The sequence below is a fragment of the Podarcis cretensis genome, assembly GCF_951804945.1.
Source record: "Podarcis cretensis genome assembly, chromosome: 13".
NCBI classification, from domain to species: Eukaryota; Metazoa; Chordata; class Lepidosauria; order Squamata; family Lacertidae; genus Podarcis; species Podarcis cretensis.
In genome coordinates, this window is record NC_137182.1 from 4979824 (window position 1) to 4998946 (window position 19123).

Below are 19123 nucleotides of genomic sequence, written 5' to 3' on the forward strand. Positions count from 1 at the left end.
TTTTTGAAGTTTTTGAGAATATTTGAGATCAGAGAAGGTGCCAGAAGCCTGGAGATGTGCAGATGTTGTCCCCTGTCATCAAAGGGTGGGGAATGGCTCTGGTGGATTACAAATCACTGCTTGATGTCAACAGCGGCCACATTTCTCGAGCAGATCGTTAAGTACCTCATGATCATCCAGAAAAGAAAGCTTTGGTTACAAGGTTTATGAAGGAGAAGTCATCCCAGGCAACCTTACCTCCTTTTTTTGATGAGAGTTATTTGTTTGGTAGATCATGGGAATGCCACAAACATGGTATATCTGGACTTCAGCAAGGCCTAGGACAAACTCTGAGGTCTCTGCTTTATCTGCTGCATCTGGCTGAGTTTTTACTATATTGCATTTTTGGAATGTGGGCTCGACGATACTACTTGTAAGGTTGATACTACAGCTGGTTGAACAACCACACCCAGGGAATGTTTGTTAATGGTTCTGTGTCAGCCCAGAGGGAGGACTTGAGTCATAGGGCTCTGTCCTCAGCTCTGTGCTTTCAGCATTTTATAAAAGACTCGTAGAAGGCATGAAGCTAGAAAGGTATGATCCAAAGACTTATTAGGCCTCTTGCAGAGGTGTACCTAAGGCTTGATGAAACTGGCCCCCTCCAGTTTCCCTACTGAAATTGTCTCACCCTCACTCTGGGCGCTTTGAGTACTTGGGTTGCTTAAAATGTAGTAATTTCTATTGTGGTTATTGTGGTAAAGTGTTTTTTTCCCCCCTGAGTGGGTTGCCAAGGGACCCTGGGTGTCTGCCTCTGGCCGCTTACGGCAGATCCAGGTCTGGTGACGGCCTGGATGGCTGATTGCCTTGGCATACAGGGTACTAACTACTCTGTCCTGGAAGTGTGCTATGAAGCACTAAAATCTTAAGTAATATATCCTGTTACAGTGGTGCCTCGCAAGACGAAAAGAATCCGTTCCGCGGTTCTCTTCGTCTAGCGGTTTTTTCGTCTTGCGAAGCAAGCCCATTGACGGATTAGCTCTATTAGCGGTTTAGTGGCTTTTAGCGGCTTTTAGCGGCTTATCAGCTTAGCGGATAAGCGGCTTAGCGGCTTAGAAAAAGGGGGGGAAGGGGAAAAAAGTCGGAAAAACTCGCAAGACATTTCGTCTTGCGAAGCAAGCCCATAGGGAAATTCGTTTTGCGAAGCGCCTCCAAAACGGAAAACCCTTTCGTCTTGCGGGTTTTTCATCTTGGAGGCATTCGTCTTGCGGGGCACCACTGTACTGTCCAAAGGAAGCAGGTGTTTATCACCTGGGCAGATGGTATCAACTGCTCTTTTGGAGCATGTGCATGTAACAAACCAACTTCCTACTGTTTTCTTTTTCAGACGAAGAATGAAGGCTCGTGCTCCACCTCCACCAAACCAAACTCCTGCCACCTATACAGTTAATAATGAACACAAATTACCTACAGACCTGGGAGCGCTGCCTGATCAGGGTGTGATAAACATGAAGGAAAATCTGATTAACAGGACGGTGGACTTTATAGTAGTTTTTCCAGATGGAGAAGAACAGAAAACTACTGTGCATGGCAGGTAAGGCTTTCAGGCATTTGAAACAGTTTGTATCTACCCACTGATGTTATTTTTAGGAGGAGAGATGTAGACAATGCAATCATTTTCAGATGTTTCCTCTCTGCCCCTGCTCCTTATAACCTAGTAGTGTTTCTAGTGCACATGTATTTCATCCAGCTTGCAAAGAGGCTAATTTATATGCATATACCGTCATACCTCAGGTTGAATGTGCTTCAGGTTGAGCGCTTTCGGGTTTTGCCGCTTGCGCATGCGCAGACGCTCAAAATGACATCACGCATTCCATTCAGGATGCGAATGGGGCTCCGGAACGGATCCCGTTCGCATCCCAAGGTACCACAGTAATCAATTTTTTTCTCTACTGTATTGATTAATTTTAATTATGTGCAGTGCATAGTATAGGACACCATTTTGCCTCTGAAGAGAGCCACATAGGAAAATTTAAAAGACTAGGAAAGGATGTTTCCACACACACAAACATCTTGAGGAAAAGCAGATAGACTAAGACTGGATGAAATCTAGTAAAGGTTGGGAGAACAACAAATTCTTATCCAGCATTTTATATGATTGGTGTGGAGCAATCCAGTACGTGTCCAAGAATTAAGGAGGTTATGTAGAGGCCTCCATTGCCTCTTAGCCATTGCCCAGAGGTCACATGGAGGACTTTCCCATTTGTGCTCTTCACTCCCCCAACCCCTAGGTAAGGTGGGTTTGCCACTGTGGAGGGCATGTGAAGGCATCTCCACCACCCAGATGACCACCAGTGGTGGTGTGGAGGCTTTGTGGGTGGGGAAATTTTGGGCCTCTGCTCTCTACACTGTCCACATTTTGGCAAGGCTTCATGAGGCTCTGTACTTCGCATTGGCTTTCTTCCTCTTTTGGATTTGGTTTGTGGCTGAGTTGTGATTCAGTTGGTGTTTTAAAGCAAAATCTCCCATTGTGTGGGTTTTCTCTCAGACTCCTCCTTTAGTGGCTGAAGGGCTTGAGGCTTGGTGGGGTCTCCTCCATTCTAGGGATGGGACAGAAATTTGATTCATTTAAAGGCAAACCTCCCTAATTATCATACTTTCCGACACAATACAATCCTTCAGTGCATCCTTAAAAGTTTGCAGTTCTCTGAATTTTGCAGTGAAGTTCTGCAGCCGAGTAATGTGTACAAACATGCATGTACTGGGATAAAGTGTACGTTAAAAATCCATGTATTAGTGACAATAACATACAAAAATGCATTGTGTTACAGAAAACTGCTTTGTAAAAAATATATAGGCAGAATTGCGTTCAAAAATACATATAATTATGAGAATTTTGTATTAAATGTTGATGAATTTTCATGAGGATATTTTTTAAAAATAAAATAAACCATGTGATATGGAAATGTGGATAACTGAATTTAAGATTGGAAAGATGAGAAACTGAAATTGGTAGATTTGCCCATCCCTGTTCATAGCTAATGATCAAGAGCCGTCACACAGCTGATGGATGAGAGCAGTCAAGCTTGTCTCTCCATCCCTACAACCCACTCAGCAGCTGGTCTGTGGATGTGGTTCTGGTGTGAAGACGAACGGGCCATGAGGAAAAGGTGCAGGGCTTCTTGCCTTGAGCTCAACACTGACTATGCCCATGTCAGCAAATAGAGGCACAAAGAGGCACAAATTTTCCCAATGGATGTTTTGAACAACATGACTATTTTGAAATAGTCCAGGTTGATTTTTATATATGTGTATGTGTACTATCGGGACGCAGGTGGCGCTGTGGGTTAAAGCCTCAGCGCCTAGGGCTTGCCGATCGAAAGGTCGGTGGTTCGAATCCCTGCGGCGGGGTGCGCTCCCGCTGCTCGGTCCCAGCGCCTGCCAACCTAGCAGCTCGAAAGCACCTCCGGGTGCAAGTAGATAAATAGGGACTGCTTACCAGCGGGAAGGTAAATGGCGTTTCCGTGTGCGGCTCTGGCTCGCCAGAGCAGCGATGTCACGCTGGCCACGTGACCCGGTAGTGTCTCCGGACAGCGCTGGCCCCTGGCCTCTTAAGTGAGATGGGCGCACAACCCCAGAGTCTGTCAAGACTGGCCCATACGGGCAGGGGTACCTTTACCTTTACCTTTATGTGTACTATCTGGATATGGTTTCAATCTGCTCTCTCTACCTGCGTGAAAACCCTTCTGTGTTCTATTAAATCTGGTTCTAAAGTAGCCTTTTCTGTTTTCCCTTTCAGTAAAGCTGTGATGGACCTCTTGGTTGACTTGTGCAGCCGGTACCACTTAAATCCAGCCTATCACACCCTGGAGCTGCAGTCTTCAGGGACCCAACAGACTTTGAGTTATAAGCCAAACACTTTGATAGGGGCACTGGATGTATGGAAGATACTTCTGAAGGAGAAGGTTCCTGAAGGAAAGGCGAAGCGGCCTCCTCCGCCCAAAATTCCTGAGGTTGGAACTTTCTGCTGCATAACTGTTTTGCCAGATGTCAAGAAATGTTGATGACAGTCTCTCCCCCCCCCCCCCGCAATGTGTTCAGTATTGAACTTGGCATGGAGCTTACTATTGCGATGTAATGGTAATCTTAACTGACAGCCAGTGTAGAGACTGGGTATATGGCAATAAGTAGTTACTGCAGGTTTATTTTGAGTTGACTATGGCCTTTTGTGAGTTGAATTGTCATTTTGTACTTAAGGTTGAGGAACCTGTGGCCTTCCAGGTGTTGTTGGAGTCCAGCAACGTCTGTAAGGCCATGTGGTTTCTATCCAGAGCCAAGGTGGAGTAGTGGTTAGGGTGCTGGACTGGGACCTGGGAGACCAGGCTTCAAATTCTCACTCAGTCACTGGCTGACTTTGGGCCTGTCACTGTCTCTCAACCAAGCCTACCACACAGAAATATTGTGAGGATAAAATTAAGAGGGGGAGGAGTGTGTACACCACTCAGTCAGAGGACAGGACAACTGCAGGAGAGTCTGGTTGCATGAGTAAGTAGTTAAGAGGCATGTGTTGTTCCAGCTACTAGCAGACTTCAACTGAAGTTTTATAAAGAGTAGCCTTCCAGACCCTGTCCAAATCCAGATGCTTAAGGAACCCTTTACAGTGGTATCTGTACGCTTCAGGTTACATACGCTTCAGGTTACAGACTCCACTAACCCAGAAATAGTGCTTCAGGTTAAGAACTTTGCTTCAGGATGAGAACAAAAATCGTGCTCCAGCAGCGTGGCAGCAGCAGGAGGCCCCATTAGCTAAGGTGGTGCTTTGGGTTAAGAACAGTTTCAGGTTAAGTACGGACCTCCGGAACGAATTAAGTACTTAACCCGAGGTACCACTGTACTGTTGACTAGCATGGTGACATTGTGGTCTCAAGTCTATGCTCCTTTACTGGCCAGCTGTCTGAGCTTGCAGTTTCTGATGCTGATTCTCTCAAGGACTAACAGGTGGTTTAGCCTCCCCGTACAGCTTAGACAGGGACTTCTTTGCCACAGACAAGGCAGAGATCCATCCTGAGGTTCCTCCTGGGCATTCCCTGGATGTGGGCCTGGTGAGAGCTCTCCCTGGATCTTATGGACGGGGAGGGGGGACTCTTTCTGGTCTCCTGGTTTCCTAGAAGTCTGGGTTCTCGTTGGAGGATGAGTTGTTCAAGGCTGTGTTAGGCCTTGGTTTGACAACAGGACAGTCTTTTGTTGTTTGTATTGTAAGGGGTCTTAGGGTGTTAGGGGAGGGGTAGTAATTCTGGTGGGGGCACATCATGCTCCTGGGGTAGTTAGTCCACCTTGGTCCCCACCCTGCATTCAGCTCTCACCTGTGGCTCCTAGAAGCTGTCAGCATGTGACAGTGGCCACACCCTGGGAAACAGCTTTGACTGGCCAGCTAAACCAAGTGAGGATAGCTGATGGATCTCAAACCCCAGTGAGTTAGGGACTTCCCCTGCATGCAAAGACAGGCTTGGAGAATTGAGCAGACAAGACCAATAGTGGGTCCAACAGTCCAGAAGGCTGTTTCTGCAAAAGCTGTAGATGGAAATGAGGGGCAGATGGGGCTCATTCACCTGGGAAGGTAGCCCTTCTAGGAGAAGGGAAGCTCTGATCCTAAACCTCTGCCGCCTCGCAGGACAACTTCAGGAGAAGAAAGGCTAAGGAGTAAACCCTACACATATCTGGATTGGAGGTGGTTGGGTGGTGTCTTGTATGCCTCCTTCCAGCAACTCCTGCAGCCAAGCTGGTGCCAAACATACTGCTCTGCTTTCCTTTGGATCACATCAGCAAGGCCAATGTGTCATCTGGGCAGCTTGACTCCACCCCTAGAGGCATACTCACTAGAGAGAGAAAGATAGAGAGAGAGAGAGACAGACAGACAGACAGACAGACAGACGGACAGACAGATGCCAACAACATTGGCTTTTAGGTCTTTCTAACAGAAAAACTGTAGGAGTCCTGATGAGGAAAAACTCCTATTTAATCTCTATAACCTTATTATAACTTCTGAATTTTGGAAGGAGGCAGGTAAAATGGACAAAATTGCAACATAATGAAAAATTCTGCCACCTGGTGGAGATTAAGAGTTAAGTATCATTCTAGAGGAAGTATGGTTAGTGCAGGAACTGAAACTGCAGATGACACAATGCTGGGAGCAATCGTTGACAGCACAGAAGATAGAATCAAGATTCAGAATGATCTTTACAGGCTGGAACTGCTGGCCAAAGCCAGCATGTGAAATTCAGTAGAGATAATGTAAAGCCTGGTATTAAGGTACAAAAATAATCAAATCAGAATAACCAGCAGACTTGTCCCCTGTTGCTTTGGGACCAATTGGTGGAAATTGCAAGGGAGCTCGTTTCAGCTAAACATTAGGAGGAACTTACTGTTTGACAGTAGTCAACTGCCATGAAAATGGTGGACCCCTCTATGCTGGAGGTATTTAAGCAAAGACTGAAGGAATACAATACGGTAGCTGCATCCTAACATTTCAGATCCTGCATTGAAGGGGTTGACTCAACCTCCTAGGTCCCTTCCAACCCTTTAATTCTTTTATTCCATAATAGAAACAACTGGACAGTTCTCATCTACAGGCCTTGCGACTGCCTTGTAGGACAAGTTGCTTAGAGTCCAAGGGCTATTATTGCTCATATACTCTCTCTCAATCTAATATTTGAATAACTGCTATCTGCTTCACAATAATTTTGTTGTTCAGCATTGCATATACAGGTGTTTCATAAGCGATTAAAATGTGTTGAAGCATACCTACACGGAGAAAGCGCTAAGGAATCCTGTTCTGCCTCTGTAATGCCATTCCTGTGCAATGAATATGACACTCCTTGATCTTTCTTTAACCCTCTTGCCAGTATGAATAATCTATTTTGCAACTGCAGTGCAAAAGCACCACCTTCTGAGGAGCTGTGGCTCACAGAGTCTTTTCCTTTTCTATTTTGCTTCCTTAGAAAACAGTGAGGCTGGTGGTAAACTATCTCAAGACACAAAAGGCAGTGGTCCGAGTGAGTCCCGAGGTGCCTCTCCAAAGTATCATCCCAGTGATTTGTGAGAAATGTGAGGTCAGTCAGGAATGCCTTGTCCTCCTGAGAGATACCTTCACTGGGGAGGAACTGGAACTTACAAAGTCACTGAATGAACTGGGTATAAAGGAGCTCTATGCATGGGATAGGAAAAGAGGTAAGTCAATACATTTATTAATGTACACTGAGAAAACTGTACTGATATTTGCAGATGGCACTAGTTGGGGTTTTTGGTGGGTGTGAGGCTGGGGGTTGTAAAGGCATAGGGTTTTTTAAAGAGTACCACTTGTAAGATATGTAGAGCAGCGGTGGGGAATGTGCAGAAAGAAAGAGAGCAAGGGAAAGAAAAAGAGGTGGCAGAAAGAGAGAGAGAAGAAGTGGTGTCTCATCCATTTTGGGCTGTGGCATTATTATTATTATTAGTAGTAGTAGTATGCGGGACACGGGTGGCGCTGTGGGTTAAATCACAGAGCCTGGGACTTGCCGATCAGAAGGTCGGCGGTTCGAATCCCTGCGATGGGGTGAGCTCCCGTTGCTCCGTCCCAGCTCCTGCCCACCTAGCAGTTCGAAAGCATGCCAGTGCAAGTAGATAAATAGATACCGCTCCGGCGGGAAGGTAAACGGCGTTTCCGTGTGCTGCTCTGGTTCGCCAGAAGCGGCTTAGTCATGCTGGCCACATGACTCGGAAGCTGTACGCCGGCTCCCTCAGCCAATAAAGCGAGATGAGCGCCGCAAGCCCAGAGTCGGTCACGACTGGACCTAATGGTCAGGGGTCCCTTTACTTTACTGTCTTTTGCAGTCTTCCCAAAATGGTATCTAAGCCCATTGTAGAACTGTCAGGGACCTTCAGATTTGATGGTATGGAACTCTTGGTCCACTAGTAGTTGCTCTTAGCAGTGCCTCCTTCATACAGTGAGTGCCACTGGTAATTTTTGTTTAGAGCTTGGCCCTGGCGCAAGGCAGCTCCACATCTGTAGTGCACAATGGCACATTGCCTCCATGTTCAATATTGTGCTGGCACCAATACAGAGTTAGTCTTTGGCCTGCCCATTGTCTCACTTAATTGGCTGAAAGGAAATGTATTTTGAAATGCTTTACCTGTGGCAGGGAGTTGGACTAGACGATCTCCAATATCTCTTCCAGCTCCGTCATTCTACATGAATGATATTGCTTGCCAGATGGGTGTTTGGAACATGGAATGGTAGCTTCCATTGCATAGACTCCATGTTAACAGGCAAATCAAGGACTTTGATTCTTCACATTATCCCTGGCAGACATTAAACTCTGAGGTTGTGGTGAAGCTGGAACTAACTATGGAATATAGGATGCTATATCATACCATATTGCCTAAACAACATGCATGTGAATGACAATGGGAATCTCTTAATGCACGGGGTGCATCTGAACTAGAGTTTAATGTGGATTTGAAGCTGTTTGTCTCTCCTCATCCAAGCCTCCTCTCCACTAAATTTGGATTTTCCCTCTCGTTGGGCAGTCCAATAAGGGGTGAAATATCCAATGTAAAATAAGGTTACCCAACTGTGAAGCACATTGTGTGTGTTGTTGTTTTTACACATGTGGTGACGTCTTGCTGGGTGCTGTCTATTGCCATATGTCCTACTTTTGTTTGGTTTCCATGCCCCAAAGAAAAGGAGGCACCCGTTGTTTTCCACTGATAGTTGCTGAAGGAACGTTCATGATACGTTTATATTTAAAACAGCTCTTTAGCGAAGAACTACTCTTGCACAAAACAGCTGTTTTAAAAATAAAATCTACCCTTTTAGGTACAGGAGGCAGGAAAGGGAAAGTGGAGGAAAGGAAGCAACAGCCTTTCATGTAAGTGACACCAGATCTTTGTCTGGTTTGGAGCATTACCACAAATGTAAAAAGGCATTTTTCCTCATTCTGTCCTCTATCCATCACATGCAGCACCATTTCCATTCTGCTGCAGTTCATATTCCACAAAAATGTTATTTGGTTCATTGTGTTCAAATTTAATAATGTAATTAATTACCTTATTGTTGTGTGATCATACACCATTCACTTCAGATGTGGCAGTGGGGAGAGACATAATAATGAAAAAATAACAACTGCAGACTGGAAAAAAATGACAGTTTCTTGTGATATTTTCTTCTGATCTATAATCCCTCCCCGGTTTGCCATTCCATTCTATTTATGAAGTGCTTTTACAATAAGCCTTATGGTTTGCAGTCTTTGTCTCATGTTGTCAACAACGTCCTGTCAGTTAGGTTCCTATAGCTGTTGTTAAAAACTGAAGGCCCTCAAACTTCTCCCAGACTTTAGCTAGGATTTGAAACCAACTTTCCTAGAAACAGGTTTGTTCATTCTGTTTAATATATGGTGATAATAATACTTAGCATTTAGAGTGTTGAAAGCACACACATTATTTCAGTAATTTTTACAAGATGGATAGGTACAAGCAGTGCTTTTTTCTAAAAAAAATATGTTTAGAGGTACTCTCATTTTGATTCAAGAAAATCCCCATTTTATAGTTCAAATCAGAAAAAATAAATACCATAACTGGACAAAAGTTCAAAGATTCACAAAATGCTTAGGGGTATGCATACCCCTGCGTCCTCCCCAGAAAAAAGCACCGGTATAAGAGATCAGTATATTTATCCCCATATTGCAGATGAGTGGTTGAGGTTGGAGATGGAAGGGGCCATGCCATGCAGTTTCCCATCTTAATCCTAAATGCCATTTTCCCCCTCTCAAAATGTCACTCCCTGCATTTCACCCTGGAGGGGAAAGATGAAGGTACCCATCTCTTCCCCTCCGCAGCTGGAGAAAAAAACAATTCGATGGTACCATTTCAAGTGGGTAAATGGTCAGAAGGAAAATGGTCAAGTAGTTCAACTCCCTCAAATTCTGTCACTTAAACTTGCAGCCTCCAATAGTGGTTTCACGTGTCTTGAGTTCAATGTAGGGATTTCCTGGTTCACAGTTCAATTTCTTAGCCACTGTACATTGCAGTAGTTTTCTCTCCGGTTGCTTTCATCTGGAAGCAAATCTTTTAGAGTCTTCTGACTGAATTTAAGCAGTTAACTGTGAAATAGGTCTGCGAACTTGCCCACAACTGCAGAAAGTAGGCTTTACAAGGGAAACGGGAAGAAGAAAGGGGGATGGCAGGAACAACGAACGTAAGAAGAGCCCTCCTAGGTCAGTCCACCCCAAAGGCCTGCCTTGTCTAGCATCCTTTTTTCATAGGGGCCAGCTAGATGCCAATGGTCAACCCACAAGCAGGCCATGAGCCCTATAGCGCTCTCCTGCTTGTGATCAGCAGCAACTGGTATACTTCCTGACTTTGGGGTTGGTTAGTAGCTATTGATCAGCTTATCTTCCATGGATTTGTCTAACCCCCTTCAATGCTGGGCAAATTGGTGGCCATCACTGCATCTTGTCACGAATTCCATACTTTCACTGTGTTGTTGCATGAAGAAGTGGTTCCTCCAGAAGCTAGCGTGTGAAAGAAACTGCCCTGGCAAAACCTGGCAGTTGGGACTTGGGCATCAAAGGGCTCTCAGGAAAGGCCAATGAAAAAGAAGAGGAAGGTGGTGGAAAATTCAGCCTCAGTGAAGTTGTAAGGAAAGCGCCAAAAGAAAAATGAATTGAGTCCTTCTGATGGGACATGGGGTCATTCTCTGAATCTTTTAATCTTTAACTGCAGTTTCCTGGTTGTTGATGAGCACCTGCATTTAGTTAAAGTGCCTCAGCCCTGTGACATGCATGAAAGCAAATCAGGCTTTATGTTCTGCATCTTTTAATTATTCCTTTTTCATCCTTTTTGTTCCTGTCCTTTCCAGTTCTTTCATCAAAAGCTCAGTCTGAACCTTCTCTGAACAATAGAGGTACTGTATAATGAGACTTGGAGAGAGAGTTTCCCTTTTATTTTCTTCTTCTTCTGCATGGCTTGGATGATTAATGCATCGAGGTTCACTGTGTAAGACTGGGGTGAGGAATCCGTGGCCTTGCAGATGCCGTTGGACTCCCAGCATCCATTAGCCCCAGCCAGCAGGGCCAATGGTCAGGGATGATGGCATTTGCCACCCAAAAACATTTGGAGGGCCTCAGGTTCCCCACACCTAGAATAAGAGCTACTACTCACATCTTCACACAACATTGGCACTACAAGTAATGCAAAACAGATTTCTTTCTCTACCTTAAACAGCAAGGTGTAACAGCAAGGTTATAAAAAATATTGAAAACATGAAGGAAATGTTCTTTCACAGCAATAATAATTTGCCAGAACTAGGAAGGTTATGTCATTCAACTCCAGTTAAACAAAATATTATAAATCCCATCAAATAAATTGATACTTGGGAGGAACATGAGCCTGGAAAGGATGTACATACGTTGTTCACGTGTAACATGAATTTCACAAGTGTTCCACTGGGCTGGGCTGGCTTGGAATAGTTTTTAATTAGTTAGTCAGTTTCTCTGAAGCAGCAAAGTGCAGAACCTTCTGTCCAGTGTAACTAGCCTTGTGAGTAAACAAGCCAAGCTGCAATGATCAAGTAGATGGCCAAAGTCTTCCAGATGGTATTGGCATTTTCTTCCTTCTCCTCCAGTTCCTTCATTTAGAAGGAATCCCGCCCATGTACACTCTCATATGTGTTCCCCAAATGATTGCACCCCTGGGCAAGTCAAGCAGAAGGTGCCAGCGGATATGAGCTGGCTGGACCAGCATATAACACCAACAGTGGGCTGTAAGGGAGATGTTACTCATTGAAATTCTGCATGAGCATGAATGTCAGCTGGCAGCATTAACATCTATAAACTGAAACCTGTGTGGAAGGAAACCAAACATTTCAGATCATTAATAGATTCACAGAAAATAAGTAATGCTTGTCCCTGTTTGGATTTCCTCAGTCCTCAAACGGTCTCTTTTTTATTTCTAATAAACACTTGGGCTAATGCTCCTTGTGTCATATGTCTTAGTAAAATTCTGTAATAATTAATTGTAAAGAGTACCTGGCATGAGTATTGCCGCTAACTGCTAAGCTTACGTGGTCCAGGTTGGTGGCAGTTTATAATAAGGACTTTTAACTTTTCTGTGTGCCTTTAAGCTAAGTTTTGGAAGGGTATGTCAATGTGTGTCTTTAAATATTTGTCTTTATTTGTGCCACATTGATTCTTCTGCACTGCTTTGATTTACTGTTGAATTCATTTTAATACATCAGCATATAGTACAGTTGTACCTTGGAAGTTGAACGGAATCCATTCCGGAAGTCAGTTTGACTTCCAAAACGTTTGGAAACCAAAGCGTGGCTTCTGATTGGCTGCAGGAAGCTCCTGCAGCCAATCAGAAGCCGTGGAAGTCCGTCAGACATTTGGCTTCCAAACATAGAATCATAGAATCATAGAGTTGGAAGAGACCACAAGGGCCATCGAGTCCAACCCCCTGCCAAGCAGGAAACACCATCAGAAAGCAGGAAACACCATCAAATAGTTCACAAACCAGAACCGTTGCAGCATTTGGGAGCCAAAAGGTTTGTGAACTAAGCTGTTCAAAAACCAAGGTACAACTGTAATTCTATTGGATAGGGCTTGGGACAAGAATATCTTTAAATTGTCTCATCCTCTGCATACCCAACTGATCATAGCATTCTGATCCCCACCCTATCAGGTGGCTCATTCTGCACAATGCTGAAATTGGATATTTAGTGTAGCGGCACCTGTTCTTTGGAACTCCCTCCTATTAGATATCAGAAAGATGTCTTCTCTTTCAACTTTTTGGCACCTGTTGAAGACGTACATATTTCAAGAGGCCTTCTAAGTGGATAGTTTGATTCTAGTTATATTTGCATTGGATTTGCATTGTTTTTGCACCACCACACAGGTGGTATAGTGACAATAAAGGTTTATTATTTTATTTTTATTATTGTTTTCTAACTGATATTTTTTTAAAAAATCTCTGTGTGAGATTTTGTGTTTATATATGCAATATGCAAATGATTTAGCTGTTCTTAAATATGTAGTTGCTTTCTCTCTATGTGTTTCGTATTGTGAATCATTTTGAGATGCCCCATGGAAAGCAATTTGTAAATGAAATAATAATAAAATAGAGCAGGTTGCAGCAAAGTAAACCGTTGAGGTCAGTATAAGCAGTGATGCAGAAATGTTCCCTGAAATTAGTGAATAGTTGGCATTTTGTGCTGCTGAAAAATTGCTGTATTGTCCACCTATTCACTAAAGGGTATTGGAAGGGTTGTAACAATACAGGCACAATTACTTCACATGCTAGTCCTGCCACAACTATTGTGCAAGGTGGTATTTGTAGAGCGTGAAAAAATCCTGGGTCAGTTGGCTTATTGTACCGCTCCATTAGCATTGTTGTTGATATTTGGTGGTAATAATAATAATAACTTACATATGCTAGCATTCTTTAAGGTTGCTGTTGCACAATTAGCAGGTATTGGAGAACAGAAGAGAGTCTGTCTTTGACAGAGTGTTTGGAACATTGCAGTGTTAGAGAATCATACCAGTCCACTGAAAGGGGCTTGCGGGTTTGACAGTGACTTTGGAGAATAGTGGTGTTGTTTTGCTACCTCTGTGGTGAAGGAAGACAGACCTGTGGCGCCACCAACCGTGCATGGCTGTAATGGGGTATGGGGTTGCTTGTGCGTAAGGGGCAAACTGCTCTGAGCTGAGTAGTTTGGTTAAAACTTTCCCCAGGCTGGACAGTCAGTACACCGTGACTGTCTCAATCACTGGCAGAATCCGTCAGTGGGCGTTTCCTGAATTTCCTCCAACATAAAAGTTCTTTCACACCCAATCGCCGCCTGCCTTCTCTGCGCGAAACCTTTCTGCGCAGAGTGGGCGTCCCCAGAGGAGGTCCCGTGCTCTCCCCGCTGGCTTCACTGGAAGAGTCCTGGAGCCTTCTCTCCGAAGTTCCCTCAGACTCCCCTTTCTCCCTGGCGTCACGTCTATTTCCTTCCCCAGCGGAGGCTCCCTCTCTCTCCTTGCTGGTTCCCTCTCCAGCATCCTTTTGGAGCCTCAATACCACCCTTGGCTCCGATGGCAGTTTCCTGACAATGGCACTCTGGAAGGACTTATTCAGCTAATAAGTCATGCTTGGACTGTGCAATTATGCTTTGGGTTGTACAATACAGTGGTGCCCTGCAAGACGAACGCCTCGCAAGACGGAAAACCCGCTAGACGAAAGGGTTTCCCGTTTTGGAGGCGCTTCACAAAACGAATTTCCCTATGGGCTTGCTTCGCAAGACGAAAATGTCTTGCGAGTTCCTGCGGGGTTTTTTCCCTTTTTCCCCCTTTTCCTAAGCCCTAAGCCGCTTATCAGCTGATCCACTAAAAGCCGCTAAACCGCTAATAGCGCTAATCCGCTAAGCTGTCAATGGGCTTGCTTCGCAAGATGAAAAAACTGCTATACGAAGAACCTCACGGAACGGATTAATTTCGTCTTGCGAGGCACCACTGTATGTATTTTCTTTCTTTGGTGGTGGTTACTGAAAAAGTGAATAAATAAATACTGAACAAAGAAAAGGAAAAGAAATGGTGCGTTCCATGGAAACATGGGTTTAAAAAGTTAGTGACACATTTTTGAACTTATTGTGGAATGTATCATATATGCACAATGCAGATGATATTTTCTGGTCCCCTTTTGTAGCCATCAGCTTCACTCTTTATGCACCATTAAGCATAGCAAGAGTTCGGCACTCAAGAAAGCAGGATTAGGGGGCAGTGTTCGCAAGTAATAAAGGGGCAGTGAGGAGAGAGGGTGGTTGGGGGCAGAGAAGCATTAGGGGGAAGCAGGGCTGGTCCAAGACTTATTTCCACCAGAGGCAAAGGGCAAGATGATACCCCATTGCATTCCATGCACACAAGCTGACTGGACTCAACAGCTAGATGGCGATGGGACATTGTCTTTGGTTTCTGCTCGTGGTTTGTTTGGAGATAGACAATGCACAGTCCTGCGTTTGGATTACACAACAAGCTAGAGGCCAGGGGTCAGCAACCTTTTCAGCCATGGGCCGGTCCACCGCACCTCAGACCATGTGGTGGGCCGGACTCTATTTTGAAAAAATAATAATGAATGAATTCCTATGCCCCACAAATTACCCAGAGATGCATTTTAAATAAAAGGACACATTCTACTCATGTAAAAACACGCTGATTCCCAGACCGTCCACGGGCCGGATTTAGAAGGCAATTGGGCCGCATCTGGCCCCTGGACCTTAGGCTTGCTTCCTTGCAATGTAGTGGCAGCTGGTAAGGAGTGAAATGTCCCAAACTCCTGCATTATGCAGCAACATGGCTTGCTTACTGTTATGTATTGAAGTTCTCACCCTGGCCACCAGGAGTATTGTGCATGTAGTTTTCACTCAGGTCCAAGTCAGTTATTTTAGGCGGGAAACCCTGGGTTGTTGTTGCTACAATGTTGACAGCCGGCTGGCTATAAAAGCAGGCCGGCTGAGCTGTTTGCTGTTCAGTTCTGTTCCAGCTTACAAATAAAGAGCTGCTTTGGAAGAATCGCTGTGTCGTCTGATATGTTCGCCCACAACTTAACACTTACATTAAAGCATAGTTTATTCTACCTATAGTTTAATGTGGCAGGTACACCAGACTATTTTGTGTCACATATAATGTGGCCCACAGTTTAGCAATTCAGCAAACTCTCATCCAACTTCTCCAGAGAAATACGAACAGTTATACAAGGTTCAGTCTGTGGCTTCATTACCAAATGTGTCACGGTGAAACATTTGATATTGACCTATCACGAACTTACATATACATTTGGTTGGGTAAATACAGTAGTGACTATATGAGAATTTTAGTAGTAGTTCTAATCCTGAATGCTTAATAACAAAGTTTAAGACTAACATGCAAGTAAGTAAAGTTAGGTCTAAATCAGTATTTTGGAAAAACAGTGCATGACCTCTCCCTCCTGTGAGCAATTAATACTGCGGTAACTTTGATTAGAATTAATTTGTGTATAAGTCTGTGTACAGTACGATCTCCTCCTGTGCAGTGGTTACATTCTGTGGTGAGCATTTAAGCTCTCTGCCTTGCTTGCTGAACTCTGGGATGCCTCACAAGATCTTGTGTGGCTGGCCCTAGTTTCCACGAGATCTTGTGAGAGTATCCCAGAACTCAGTAAGCAAAGCAAAGAGCTTAAAAGCTCCTTCTGTGCTGGAAAAACCCTGTACAAAAAGAGCTTTCAAGCTGTCCACCTTCTGTGCTTTGAATTAGTGTGATTTCAACCGACCAGACATCAAATGTGTAAAGTTGAAATAGCACTTGTTAAACCTGTGTATGTTGCTATTGTCTTGTACTTCTAGCACTGATTTTTACCCTCAAAGTTAGTAAGCTGATTTTTAAATTCTTTAATTGATCATTTGTGCTGGAGTAGTTATGACACATTGTGTTGTGTTACAGAAACAAGAAGATACTCAACTAGCTGTGACACAACAGAAAAAGAAAAGAAACGATTTCTGGGATTTTTCAAGACTAATAAAATGAACATTAAGGTAAATGTCTCCCCTCATTTATTGTAGATGTAGATAAGCTTTGTTGTACTAGCCAAAGGCCATGAAAAGACCATATAGACACTAACAGTTAGTTTAATTTATTAAACTAATTGTTTCCATTGCTGCATGTGCACTCCCCCCATGACTCCTTCGTATATGTTTATAGCTGTACCTGTTAGGTATATGGCTGTAATCAAACTTAATGAATCAAAGTGACTGTTGATGCAGGAAACTACTTTCTCTTATTTTAACAGGTATGGCCTAATTCACACAGGATACCACTGTGGTTTTCTTTAGTCAGTGTGTAGTTTGTTTGAACACCTAAATTCAGCCCAGCAGACTAAGAATGGTTTTGTTTTCTGGAAACCAACCATGATGTGAAGCCATGGTTTGATGGTTTTTTTTTGAACTGTGGTTTGTTTTAACTATGATTTGGCCCTATGTATGAACCTAACAGCCTTGCTTAACCTTGGTTTTCTTGGCCACCCCACTCCAGACACTCTCTAGTCTTCAGAGGCACAGTGCAAGAGCAGTTGGAAAGCAGTATAAGGTTGGAGACACCTGGCTTGCCAGTAGTACATGCGAAAAGGATCTAGGGGTCATAGTGGACCACAAGCTGAACATTGTCAACAGTGTGATGCAGCAGCAAAAAAAAAAGAAGCTAATGCTATTCTAGGCTGCAACAACAAAAGTCGAGTGTCTCGATCAAGGGAAGTAACAGTGCCACTCGGTTCTGCCTTGGTCAGGTCACACCTGGAATACTTTGTCCAGTTCTGGGCGCGACAATTGAAGGAGAATATTGACAACCTGAAACATGTGCAGAGGAGGGCAACCAAGATGATCAAGGGTCTGGAAACCAAGCCTGATGAGGAACAGTTGTAGGAGCTGGGTATATTTAGCCTGTAAAAGAGGAGATTTGAGAGGAGATATGATAGCCATCTTCAAATATCTTCAGGGATGTCACATGGAATATGGAACAAATTTGTTTACTCCTGCTCTGGAGGACAGGACTTGAACCCAATTACTTCAAGTTACAAGAAAGTAGATTCTGACTAAACATCAGGAAGAACTTGGGTCATCTAGTACAATTCATAGAATCATAGAATAGAATCATATAATCATAGAATCATAGAGTTGGAAGAGACCACAAGGGCCATCGAGTCCAACCCCCTGCCAAGCAGGAAACACCATCAGAGCACTCCTGACATATGGTTGTCAAGCCTCTGCTTAAAGACCTCCAAAGAAGGAGACTCCACCACACACCTTGGCAGCAAATTCCACTGTCGAACAGCTCTTACTGTCAGGAAGTTCTTCCTAATGTTTAGGTGGAATCTTTTTTCTTGTAGTTTGGAAGCATTGCTCCGTGTCCGCTTCTCTGGAGCAGCAGAAAACAACCTTTCTCCCTCCTCTATGTGACATCCTTTTATATATTTGAACATGGCTATCATATCACCCCTTAACCTCCTCTTCTCCAGGCTAAACATGCCCAGCTCCCTTAGCCGTTCCTCATAAGGCATCGTTTCCAGGCCTTTGACCATTTTGGTTGCCCTAGTGTCCTTCTTGAACTGTGGTGCCCAGAACTGGACACAGTACTCCAGGTGAGGTCTGACCAGAGCAGAATACAGTGGCACTATTACTTCCCTTGATCTAGATGCTATACTCCTATTGATGCAGCCCAGAATTGCATTGGCTTTTTTAGCTGCCGCGTCACACTGTTGGCTCATGTCAAGTTTGTGGTCAACCAAGACTCCTAGATCCTTTTCACATGTACTGCTCTCAAGCCAGGTGTCACCCATCTTGTATTTGTGCCTCTCATTTTTTTTGCCCAAGTGCAATACTTTACATTTCTCCCTATTAAAATTCATCTTGTTTGTTTGGGCCCAGTTCTCTAATCTGTCAAGGTCGTTTTGAAGTGTGATCCTGTCCTCTGGGGTGTTAGCCACCCCTCCCAGTTTGGTGTCATCTGCAAATTTGATCAGGATGCCCTTGAGTCCATCATCCAAGTCGTTGATAAAGATGTTGAATAAGACCGGGCCCAAGACAGAACCCTGTGGCACCCCACTAGTCACTCTTCTCCAGGATGAAGAGGAACCATTGATGAGCACCCTTTGGGTTCGGTCAGTCAGCCAGTTACAAATCCACTGAGTGGTAGCATAGTCAAGACCGCATTTTACCAGCTTCTTTACAAGAATATCATTGGGCACCTTGTCAAATGCCTTGCTGAAATTAAAGGTAGGCTACATCCACTGCGTTCCCTTCATCTACCAGGCTTGTAATTCTGTCAAAAAACGAGATCAGGTTAGTCTGACACGACTTATTTTTCAGAAATCCATGCTGACTATTGGTGATCACAGTATTCCTTTCTAGGTGCTCACAAACTGTTTGCTTAATGATCTGCTCCAGAATCTTCCCTGGTATTGATGTCAGACTGACTGGGCGGTAATTATTTGGGTCCTCTCTTTTCCCCTTTTTGAAAATAGGGACAACATTTGCCCTCCTCCAGTCTGCCGGGACTTTGCCTGTTCTCCAGGAATTCTCAAAGATGACTGCCAGTGGTTCTGAGATCAC

At 44.1% G+C, this 19123-nt stretch overlaps 1 protein-coding gene across 10 annotated transcripts in view; it reads left to right on the forward strand.

Moving 5' to 3' along the window:
• COBL (cordon-bleu WH2 repeat protein) overlaps positions 1-19123 on the forward strand; it is a 106138-nt gene that overhangs the window by 24433 nt on the left and 62582 nt on the right. For 8 of the 10 annotated variants that reach the window (XM_079949266.1, XM_079949268.1, XM_079949267.1 and 5 more), the window contains 5 exons: positions 1364-1570; positions 3776-3989; positions 6975-7203; positions 10871-10915; positions 16464-16555. In XM_079949266.1, the coding sequence (XP_079805392.1) occupies positions 1364-1570; positions 3776-3989; positions 6975-7203; positions 10871-10915; positions 16464-16555 (787 nt within the window). Of the gene's footprint in view, positions 1-519; positions 574-1363; positions 1571-3775; positions 3990-6974; positions 7204-10870; positions 10916-16463; positions 16556-19123 lie in introns of those variants that run through there. The other 2 variants (XM_079949270.1, XM_079949269.1) reach the window with 2 other exon arrangements.